The sequence below is a fragment of the Grammomys surdaster genome, unplaced genomic scaffold (genome assembly GCF_004785775.1).
Source record: "Grammomys surdaster isolate TR1022 unplaced genomic scaffold, NIH_TR_1.0 67, whole genome shotgun sequence".
Lineage (NCBI taxonomy): Eukaryota > Metazoa > Chordata > Mammalia > Rodentia > Muridae > Grammomys > Grammomys surdaster.
In genome coordinates this window covers 8,306,494-8,318,758 of record NW_021604569.1, presented here as the reverse complement: position 1 = coordinate 8,318,758, position 12,265 = coordinate 8,306,494, and the positions used below count along the sequence as shown (strand labels likewise).

The 12,265-nt window shown below is 40.7% G+C and overlaps 1 protein-coding gene and 1 pseudogene across 2 annotated transcripts in view; both read left to right on the top strand.

Moving 5' to 3' along the window:
* The window catches only part of Wdpcp (WD repeat containing planar cell polarity effector), a 292,940-nt gene that overhangs the window by 235,042 nt on the left and 45,633 nt on the right, over positions 1-12,265 (top strand). For both annotated transcript variants that reach the window (XM_028778483.1, XM_028778475.1), the window contains exon 15: positions 8,755-8,917. In XM_028778483.1, the coding sequence (XP_028634316.1) occupies positions 8,755-8,917 (163 nt within the window). The remainder of the gene's footprint in view (positions 1-8,754; positions 8,918-12,265) is intronic.
* Positions 6,459-7,906, top strand: LOC114630352 (annotated as a pseudogene).

The following is a 12,265-nucleotide window of genomic DNA, read 5'->3' as shown; positions in this document are numbered from 1 at the left end:
CACTTGAGAGCTGGGTAGGATTGTGAGTTCAAGCCCAGCCTGGACTATATAGAGTAAGCCGCTGTCTATTACAAAACAATACTGATGAAAGAAAGGCAGGCAGATAGACAGACAGACAGATTCAGATATTAATATTTTACGTTCCCCCCAAGAATGAGTGATTACTTATTGCCTTTTCATTTAGGCCCACCCACTTATCAAATATCTGAGGTGATAAGGGGAAATTTTGATGTTAAAGACAGTTAAAAATGTTAAAATACAGAAGGCATGGTGGTGCATGCTTGTGAATTAAAACACTGGGAGACTGAGGCAGAAGAATCAGTTTACAGTTAGCCTTGGCTATATACTGTCTCAAACTTTAAAACAACAACAACAAAAAAGAACGAAAAAAAAAAAACAAAAGTCTTCCTCCAAAGAAATATAAAATGCATGGTTTGTTTAGTGCTCACAAAAAGGGGCCTATCATGACTGCCCTCTGAAAGACCCAACAAGCAGCTGACAGAGTCAGATGTAGATATTTGCACTCAACCAATGGACAGAAGCTGCTGACCCCTGTGGTTGGATTAGGGGAAAGCCGGAAGAAGCTGAGGAAGAGGGCAACCCTGTAGGAGGACCAGCAATCTCAATTTACATGGACTACTGAGATCTCTCAGACACTGGACCACCAACCAGGCAGCTTACACCAGCTGATATGAGCCCCCAACACATATACAGCAGAGGACTGCCTGATCTGGACTTAGTCAGAAAAGGCCTACCTAACTCTCAAGAAACTGGAGGCCCAGGGAGTAGGGAGGTCTGGTGGAGTGGGGGGTGGGAACATCTTCATGGAGATGGGGTTGCGGGGAGAGGAGGTGTGGGATATGGAACAGTCAGAGGGTAGACCAGGAGGGGGATAAAATCTAGAGTGTAAAAAAAAAAGATTAAATAAATATGTGAACAAAGCTATCAGTTGACTATGTCATTTCTGTACTGGAGGATGTAGCATTTATGTAGATCACTAAAGTAGCTGAGGCCAGTACTATACGATCTTAAAGGTTACCCTAAGACATAGTTGCCCTTGCATACCCTTCCCCTAAATACACCACTCCTCTTTTTTCCTCCTTCTAATGTTTAAGCTGCTGACACTTTCTGAGCATCCTCCTCCTTCCATCACCGTGATCACCACCACCACCACCCATAGTCTGACCTTTCCCACTTTTAAATATATTTTACTTATCAATAGCATGGAAAATACTATATTTGAAAAATGTTAAAAATAGGCGGGGCATAGTGTTGGACACCTGTAAACACTGTCTGGGCATAGTAATCCCAGAACTCAGTGAGTGGGTTTGTGATGGTAGATACTGATCCATCTCCACAGATCTGGAGTGGATCTGAGACCAGCACATCATGAAGAAATCCTCTAGAGTTGGTCAGATTCTGGCCATGCCTGTGGAGGAACGTCTTGACTAGGTGACTTGACAGTGGTGATCAGCGACCCTGGGTTTTGTAGGATGCAGGCTAGCTGAGCAGTGGTGTTCATTGCTCTGTCTCCCTGAGAGGATGTAGTGTGAACAGCTGCTTCAAGCTCCTGCTGTGGTGACTTCCTGCATGAAAGGCAGGGCCTTGAAGTTTGAGCCAGAACAAAGCCTTCTTCCTTCAAGGAGCTTTGGTCAGATATTTAATCACAGAAATGGTAGAGACACTAACGCAGGAGGAAACCTGGAAGCAAAGAAGACTGATACTGATACCAAAATATTTTCAGAGGTTTGGGATAATCCTGGCCATTTCACAAAACTCCACTAATGAAATTGTAGTATTTTTCCCAAGCTCTTAAATATACAATACTTAAAAACAACTACTGAAAGATTTTTTTCTTTCAAATAATACCCTTCCAATAACTAAGTTGTCCAGTAAAATAAGTTATTCTGTAAAATAAGCAGGTTCGTATATCCCAGGAGCTTGACAAATATCTATTTTCTCTGTAATGATCCAGACTTTCCTCTTTCTGATGTCAAGGGGTAGATGTACACACTGCTGTCCTCTTTGGTGTTCTATAATCTTCAATGATCAACATTAAATCGTATAAAACTTTTGAAAATACAAATCTTTTATATATATATATATATATATATATATATATATATATATATATATATAAGTAGATTAGTAGATTTTTCCTAAGAGTCCTGGCTAAAGTTCTGGGACAGCACAGGATCCAACTGATCTCTTCATTTACTTACAACTATGTTTTAAGTACAAAAATAACACATACCAAAAGGCTAACACTTCTTAAAGGCTTATGTTTAGGGATTTCCTAAATTGTTTAAAAGATCACTATGAAGAATTCTTGTGAACAGGTCAGCTCTTACTGGCTCTGTGTTCTTTTGACTTGAGAATTTACAGTATGATTGCTGTGTAAACATCAGAGTTCTAAATGTTGTTCCGTGTATACACAGAACCGGTCATGGCTTATCTTGCACTTATCGGCTTGTTTATTTTTATTCCCCCAAACCTGTATTTCTAACAAGAGCAGCTGCTACTTTGTAAATACTTTAATGGCTTCTGTTAGGTAGAGATGTCAGTCTAACAGACAGTATTATAAAAGATTTTCATTCTTCCATATGATTACACACCTTGAAATGTGCCTTACCCTGAAAATCCTCTGGAGCCTGGAAACGCGGCGGCATCTCCTTTGAAGGCACAGAGCCAACAGAATAGAAAGATTTAAGAATAAGATCATGTCAAATAACAAACGTGATCTGCACTGAGTTGCCTTGAGTCAACCTGTTGTTGAAATGGACAACACAGACTTTATACCCAGTATTTCAGGAACTTACTGTCATGAAGAAAGACTCTGCTCCGCAGCCCAAGCTGGCCTTGAACTGCTGATCCTCCTGCCTCTGCCTCCCAATGCTAATATGACAGATGCGTGCCACTGCTCAGACTTTTGTTGAACTAGTGAGGAAGACGTAGCACAATGATGTGAGATGGCTTATCTTGGTGATTGTTAGAGCAGAGGTGGCACCTAATCTCGTGCATTCTCACTGCTGTCTTTCTATCCTGGGAGCATGAATAGGATAAGAGAATAAAAACAGTACAAAAGACAAAAGAAACAAGAAGAAGCAGGAGGAATGAAATATTTTGAGCCACAGCAGGGTTCAAGGACTTCATCGTGTGTTGGGTTTTATAGGTCACAGAATCTCAGCTTAAACTACTCAAGTTAGACCCAGGTGACCGTGCTCCACTCAGACTTTACTCAGACACTTGACTCTGAGTTTCTTATCCTTTTCACATTCAAGAATTTATCATCTTTCTAATATTTTGAAATTTTAAAGAAAAAATTACCAATTTTCAGTGTTGGTAAATAACAGAAAATAACTTTTAAGTGCTGTAGGTTAAACGTTTGTAAACTGAATTTGCTACATGGACCACAAACTTAAAATATTTGTCCTAAGAAAAAAGACCAAAGCAAAATTCTAAGTAATTCATGGGTTTTGTTTGTTTGTTTGTTTGTTTTCAATAGTAGCTAGAGAATTCAGTAATGCTGTAGACTAACCAGACTTAGCAGAGATATACAGTATATACATACAACTAGAATACACATTCCTGTCAGATTCTCCCAGAAAATTCTCCAAGACTAACCCAAGTTAGGCAATAAAATAGGTCTTTTTAACTTTGCTGTGATGGGTATCAAAACTAGGGTTTCAGACATAGTAGACAAGTGCTCTACCACTGAGCTACACCGCCAGCCCTAAAGTAAATCTTTATCATATAAAGTATCTTCTTATCACAGTGGAATTAAAACCAAAAATCAGTAACAGAAGTAGAACTTGAAGATCCATAGATATTTAAAAAATAAAGCAATACACATACAAAGAACCAAAAAAAAAGGAATCACAAAATTCTAAAACTTTTTGAGATAAGGGAAAATATGTGAATTCATGATATATATTACAAAAGAAAGTCTCAAACCAATAGCCTAAACTTTATATCTGAGAAAACCACTAAAAGAACCATTAAAACAATTAAAACCATTAAAACAAAAGGAAGCAGAAGAGATAATAAGACTAGGACAGAGAGTAACACACAGTAGAAAGTGACAAAAGACAAAGCTAATGATACCTCAGATGCAGCTCTCCAACAGTCAGCAGATCTGACAGGACAACAAAGCAGTCCTGCTAACGTTGGAAGCACCTCTGGGAATCACAACCAACATGTCAGACGAGGGGCTTAACCAGCATCATGTAAGTGAACGCCGACATACTGAGATAGATCAGAAGTAGAAACAGGCATACAATTAGTAAGTGAACTGAATTAGTGACCAAAACCTCCCAATAGAGAAAAGCCTGGGACCTGTTGGCCTTACTGGAGAAGTTTACCAAGGATTTAAAGACAAATTCCCAACATCCTCTTCAAGCTCTTCCCCAAAAAATGAGTAGATTTCCCAGAACTGTTTTTAAAAGGTAATGTTCTAATACCAAAGTCATACAAAGACAAGAAAAAATATTGACCAAAAAAATCTGATTAGTACTGATGGAAAAGTCCTGAGAAAACCCTAGCTAACCAGATTTGACAATATAAACAGGACTTAGACACTGAGGTCAAGTAGGACTTACTTGTGAAAAGCTAGGATGGTCCCACAAGTGAAGGCCAGGGAAGTCTGTCCCATGGACTGAGTGAGAGACAGAAGCATAAGGATCTCCTCAGTGCTCATGTAACGTGTGCAAAGTCAACACTTCTCTATGATAGAGAACACTCAGCTAAGCAGAGTAAAGGAAATTATCTTAGCCTAAGAAAGGCTACATACAACAGACTTCCAGCTTATAGCAAACTGAGTAATAAGACGAGCACCAGAGCTGGCAGGATGGCTCAGCATGTGAAAGCATGTGTCACCAAGTCTTGTTTCTGTCCCCAGAGCCCACATGGTAAAATGACATAACTGACCTTTGTGTGTGCACAGTGGTTCATGCATACCTATAATACAATAAGTAAATACAATTTTTGAAGGACTAAAAGTTGTTTCTATAGGGCAAAGAGAGAAAACAAGATATCTTCTATTTACATTTGTATTATTTGTATCTAATGAGGTACTGGAATTTGCTAGCCAGGTTAACTATGCAAAAAAGTTTTAAAAGGAAAAGAAGCAGTTACAAATTACATGCTCATATTATATAAAGAAAACTTTAAAATCTTACATTCCATTGGAAAATTGTTAGAATGAGCAAATCCAATAAAGTGTCAGGAGACACGTCAGCATGTCGACATGCTCAAAGGAAGTGATGTAAAGCAGTGATGATGAAATCCACTCTGTCTACAGTGGTCTCAAAAGAGCAAACTAACCCTTACCAAGGAGGTGAGAGATTTGTACACTGGAAATGGTTGCTGAAAGAAAGTGGAGAGCCAGGTATGGTGGCACATACCTGTAGTCCCAAGAGGTGGAAGACTGAATTGGAAAGATTCCTTGAGTCCAGTAGTTCAAATGCAGCCTACACGTGTACAAACTGTCTCAAGAAAAAAAAAGTAAACGCAAAAACAGTAAGATGCCTCATATCCATTAACTAGAAGACAATTGTTGACAAATAGCAACTCTGCTCAAGGCAACTGCTAGTCAGTGGAGCTGCTCTCCAAGTGCAATGACGGCTTGACAGACAGCAAGGACAGGCCTTAATTACACCCGTGTCCATGTGGCATGCTGTGCGTGTGGGACTCAGAGGACACCTGCAGGACTCAGGGTTCTTCCTTCATTACCTGGGCTCTGGGGATCAGACTCAGGTCTTCAGGCTCAGTGGTGAGCAGTGTGTACCTACTAAGCCATCGTGATAGCCCTCTATTTAAAAACTCATATGGAATTGCAAAGGATGCTGAATAATTGAGGACAATGTCAGATATTTTACACTTTCAGATTTCAATGGTAGAGTAATCAAAACACTGTGATACTTAACTAAAGATATAGACCGATGGAATAAAACACAGTGGAGACCCCAGACACAAACTTTCAGGTATGTGGTTAAATAATTTTCAACACATACATATACATATACACACACACACACACACACACACACACACACACACACAAACATTTTGAAACAACTAAAGTTTCAAAAAATACTTATCTAAATAAAATGTTTTTTAAAGATGTCTTCAGGCTTAGGGAGATATATGCACAGTTAACAATGTGTTCTTGCTCTTGTGGAGGACTTAGGTTTGGTTCCTAGCCCCCATGTCAGTGGGCTGACATTTGCCTATAACTCCAGTTCTAGGGAATCGTGCATCATCTTACCTTCTCTGCATATGGTACACAAAAGCACACATACATACACATAAAATACCTTAAAATGATTTAACTTTATGTACTACATATTAAAGTAGAGTGATTTCTTATAATTGCTCAAAGTAATAAAATAATATGGCAATTGAATAACATTAAGAAAATGTAGGTGACAGACTGATGGGAGGGCCAGGCGGTGAGCAAGATGGCGCAGACTCAGGGCACCAAGAGGAAAGTCTGTTACTACTGAGACGGGGACGTTGGAAACTACTATTATGGACAAGGGCACCCGATGAAGCCTCACCGGATCCGCATGACCCACAACCTGCTGCTCAGCTATGGTCTCTACCGGAAAATGGAAATCTATCGTCCTCACAAAGCCATGCTGAGGAGATGACCAAGTACCACAGTGATGACTACATTAAATTCTTGTCTTCTATTCGCCCAGATCGTATGTCTGAGTACAGCAACCAGATGCAGAGATTCAACATAGGTGAGGACTGTCCAGTATTTGATGGCCTGTTTGAGTTCTGTCAGTTGTCCACGGGTGGCTCTGTCGCAAGTGCTATGAAACTCAATAAGCAGCAGATGGACATCGCTGTGAACTGGGCTGGGGGCCTGCACCATGCAAAGAAGTCTGAAGCATCTGGCTTCTGTTACGTCAATGATATCGACTTGGACATCCTGGAACTGCTAAAGTATCACCAGAGAGTGCTGTATATTGACATTGATATTCACCATGGCAATGGCGTGGAAGAGGCCTTCTATACTACAGACCGGGTCATGACTGTATCCTTTCATAAATACGGAGAATACTTCCCGGGAACTGGGGACCTACGGGATATTGGGGCTGGCAAAGGCAATTACTACGCTGTTAACTACCCACTGCGAGACGGCATTGATGATGAGTCCTATGAAGCCATCTTCAAGCCAGTCCTATCCAAAGTAATGGAGATGTTCCAGCCTAGTGCAGTGGTCTTACAGTGTGGCTCCGATTCCCTGTCTGGGGACCGGTTAGGTTGCTTCAATCTGACCATCAAAGGGCATGCCAAGTGTGTGGAGTTCGTGAAGAGTTTCAACTTGCCTATGCTAATTCTGGGAGGAGGTGGCTACACCATCCGGAACGTTGCTCGGTGCTGGACCTACGAGACAGCTGTGGCCCTGGACACAGAGATCCCTAATGAGCTCCCATACAATGACTACTTTGAATACTTTGGACCAGATTTCAAGCTTCACATCAGCCCTTCCAATATGACTAACCAGAACACTAATGAATACCTGGAAAAGATCAAGCAGCGGCTCTTTGAGAACTTGAGAATGCTGCCCCATGCCCCTGGGGTCCAGATGCAGGCCATACCTGAGGATGCTATCCCAGAAGAGAGCGGTGATGAGGATGAGGAAGACCCTGACAAACTCATCTCCATCTGCTCCTCTGACAAATGCATTGCCTGTGAGGAAGAATTCTCTGATTCAGATGAGGAGGGAGAAGGTGGTCGCAAGAAGTCTTCTAACTTCAAAAAAGCCAAAAGAGTCAAAACAGAGGATGAGAAAGAGAAAGATCCTGAAGAGAAAAAAGAAGTCACAGAAGAGGAGAAAACCAAGGAGGAGAAGCCAGAAGCCAAAGGGGTCAGAGAAGAGGTCAAGATGGCCTGAGCAAGGTCTGCAGCCCCATCTTCTCCCGAAGTTCCTCACTATCCCTCAATTTCTCAGATTTTATATTTTCTATTCCTCTGTGTATTTATATAAAATATACTAAATATACCCTCCCTAGGGACTAGATAGGAACCAGGGACCAGAGCACAGGGCAGCGGTGCTGGGAAGACCTCTTCCCAGAGCTCCTTTGTCCATCCTGCCCCCCCCCCCCAATCTTAGCTTTGAACCACATAGGGTCTGAGTGGAAAGAAAACAGCCAGAAGACAAAATCCTGAACTGCCACGTGCCTGCTTAGGAGCTCTGTTAAGATGCTCCTTTTAAGCTTTTTAGAAGGGGTGACTAGGTCTTCTGGAACCCCTTTTCAGGCTTGGGTAATATCAGCCATTTTTAGATTGGTTCTGTTTATACCTTCCCACCCGTCTTGGGCAAACAAGAAAACTTAGACATTCCCCTGTCTTCCCCAATTCTGTAGGTGGAGGTTGTTAGCCTAGCTTCCTTTTTGAGATATTTTCATTTTGTGACTCTTTGTAATAAAAATCACATTTCTATAAAAAAAAAAAGAAAAGAAAATGTAGGTGATTAAAGTGTTGACAATGCGAATAAGCAAAGTACAAAAGAATTTTCAAATTTGATCTTGAGAACACTCATGTTGTTAGCCCCCTAGCTAAGCAGAATGATAGCACTTAGAGACAGGGTCTGTTGGGGTCCCCACCCCCTACCACCAAGTGCTACTCAGCAGACAATAAAGAAAAGGACTACACTGGGCACGTGAAAATTGTTAGTCACAGACTAGTTAGCAGAAACTGTATTTCTATTCTCTCATATCTTATTCACTATGTACAAAACAGAACTCCTGGGGCCCTTGGACAGAAGAGACATGCTGAATGAAGGTTTTACTGGCTCAGCTTTAACTCCTGAAGGAGAAAACACATTTCCAGACCTTCTTCCTTCCATTGGTTCAACGCATAAACATACTGTTCAACAGAAAATACCAAATGGCCCTTCAAGCAGGTAAGATATAGTAAGTTAGGTGTTTACTACATAAGGAATTATTTCACATTCAACACTGCAGATGTGACCTTGCAACTGATTTCTTTATGTTGATTTTTTATCTTGTCACTTTGCTGAAAGTATTTTATCAGATCTAAGAATCTTCTGGTAGATTCCATTGGATCATTTCTGTATTGTATCATATGCAAGTGGAGATAACTGTCTCGTTTTCTCACTCATATCTCTTTATGTATTTCTGTTATCTTATTGCTATTTCCACGACTCCAATCTCAGTATTGAATGTGAGTAGAGAAAGTGAGAACCCTTCTTGTCTCCTTCTAAGCTATAGAGGAAATGGCCTCGATATTTTCTCATTCAGCACAATTTTGTCTATGGATTTAACACATACAGCCTTTGTTCTATTAGATGTGTTCCCTCTATACCTAGTTTCTTCAGAACCTTCATGCAGGTATGTTGATCTGTGAACTGCCTGTCCTAGACCTAATGAAATGATTTTGTAATTTGTATTGGTGTATTCTGTAATGGTGCATTATATTTATTGGTTAACATATTTTGAATCAACCTTGCATTTTGGGGATGAAAACAACTTAGCCATGATGCGTAATCTTCTTAATATGTTCATTGAATTTACTTTGCAAGGAGTGTGTGTGTGTGTGTGTATGTGTGTAAACCAAGTGAGTATAATTAGGGTTAATTATAAGAATAAGGGTAAGGAGTCATTTACAGGAGTATGAGCAACTTAGCAGAGTGGCTATAGCACAAAAAAAGTCTCTATCTTTCTAGCAATTATTTAATTACCTGTAAGTCTGGCCTCCTCTGGTACCTGCATACATGTGGTACACATAAACTCATCCAGATACATGTGCATGCACACACACACACAAAATATTTTTTCCTTTTTAAGATTTATTTATTTTATGTATATGAGTATGAGTATGCTGTCACTATCTTCAGACACTCCAGAAGAGGGCATCAGATCCCATTACAGATGGTTGTGAGCTACCATGTGGTTGCTGGGAATTGAACTCAGGACCTCTGGAAGAGCAGTCAGTGCTCTTAACTGCTTAGCCATCTCTCTAGCCCCTTTTAAAAAGATTTTTCTTTTATTTATAATTCATGCAATATATATGAAAGTCCTCAGGAAGGGGCAAAACTTCATGACAAAGTTGATAGGCCCAGTCCTGTGCCAGCTTTGTACAGGTAACCACTCTGCTGAGAGTCCGAATGTGACAGCATCCAGAAGTCAGCATTCCACAGCCTTTGATCCTTTCCTCTCGCACTACATGTTTACACTCTTGCATGGTGGTCCCTGAGCCACAAGAAGGTGATAGAGATATCCCACTTATGGTTGAAAATTCAGCAACTGCACTTTGAGCACTTGGACATCCATCCTGAGTCTGTGCAATAACCTCTGCCCACTGCAAAATGAAGCTTCTCTGACCACAGATGACAGCAGGACTAGTCTGTGAACATAAACATCAGTAGTTAGAAGGCAGTTCAACAGGCACATCACGTCAGTTACCAAAACAGCATTAGCATCTTCCTCACTAAGGTTTATAACCTTGCCAGCCATGGTGTATTGACAAGGTTTATAGACCCACACTTGAATTCCTTCATGTGAGCATTCCTGAAGTCTAATCATAAAGCCGTTTGCCTGTCTGAAAGTCATGCCACAACTGTACCAGTGGGTCTTATCTAGCCAGCCATTAGATTACCACAGAGGGTTGTTGGTCCACAACCCAGTAAGACAACCACAGCCATCTCATGCCAGCCCACCTAGCCCTGCTGGCACTTTACAGGCTGTCCTTAATGGGAGACCCTCCTGCTCAATGTCAGTTTCATTTCTCTGTGTCTTAAACCCACAATGATATGTTGTCTTTACCAAGAGTCTTCCAGTATAGTACTGGTGGCAACCAGCAGGGGTAACCATGTCCTTTATTCTGAAGACCTCAGGAGCCAATCTCTGCTGCTGAGGCTTTTAGTTAATAACTTTATGTTTTCTGGGAGTGAGGTTATCTACTTGCACAGGGTACCTCAGTCCACACTTTTCTCTTTAATTAGCCAACAGAATACACTCTTGGAGTCTGGGTCATGGTTTCCCAGTCTTGCAACTTTTTCACACATACTTAGCTCTGGTAGCCCTCCTCTCTTCCATCCTCCATGTCGCTCTTCCCCATCCTGCTGGAGCATTCTGTGTCCAGTGTTTACCTTCTACTCACAGGAAAAGTCTTCAACTCCCGTGTTCTCTCAAGCCTCTTCCCCTTCTTGTTGGCCCCTTTCTAGTTTCCTGGTTTCTATACACATTTACTTCCACATAAATCCACATATATATAAATCAAATTTGTATCTGTATCTAAAATGGTTATGTTTTATTGGAACCAGAGTTACTACACTTAATGTGTTTTAGCTGCATCAATTTTTCTGCAGTTGAACTTTTCTCTATAATTGAACAAAACTGAACTGAGTTTATCTCCCATACTTTCACTGATGGCTATTCAGCTAACTGCATCTCCTTGCTATTGAGAACAGAGCAGCAACAAACAAGAACATGGAAGTGTCTCTGTGAGGGGCACAAGACGCTTCAGATATCTGACACATGTGCAGTTCTACCTTTAATGTTTAGAGAGACCTCCTCAGTGATTTCCAGTGTGCACACCACACACTCACACATCAGAGAGCAAGTCATCTCCCTGCAAGCATTTGTTGTTGTTTTCATGGTGGTAGCTATTCTGTGCTGAGATGAAATATCCAAGTACTTTTAACTTGAATCTTCCTGCTACCTAAAGATGTTGAACACTTTAAAAAAAATTATTGCTGATTAGATTTGTTCTTTATAGAACTTTCTATGCAATTCATTAACCTATTTAAAAATTTTCATTAAATTTTTGATATATTTTTGCATGTATAAAATGCATTCTAATTACTCTCCTCTCCTTCCTGCCAGTCCTTCTATCTCCAAAGAAATTATGTAATTGGGTTACAGCACAAATTACATATGGCTTTTCATATACTGTATATAATGATTGACCCTTCTACTTGTCCCCACACCTCTATTCCCCTCCTTTACTTTCTCCCAGTATTCTCTGCCTCTCCTTGTTTTACCCATTGCCCATCCCTTAGGGAGCCTTCCATCCTCCTTTGCCCCTTTCTCATTCTCTATCTTCCACTGTACTCCATGTTAAACCCACAAAGCTGAAGATTCAAGGCTAGGACTCACATGTGTGAGAGAGCATAAACTGTTTTGCTTTTGGGGTCTGGTCACCTTTCCCAGTTTCATCCATTTGTCATTGGATTTGTGCACAGATCTGGTTTCACCTTCTATATATAGACATCCAGTTTTCTTTTTTT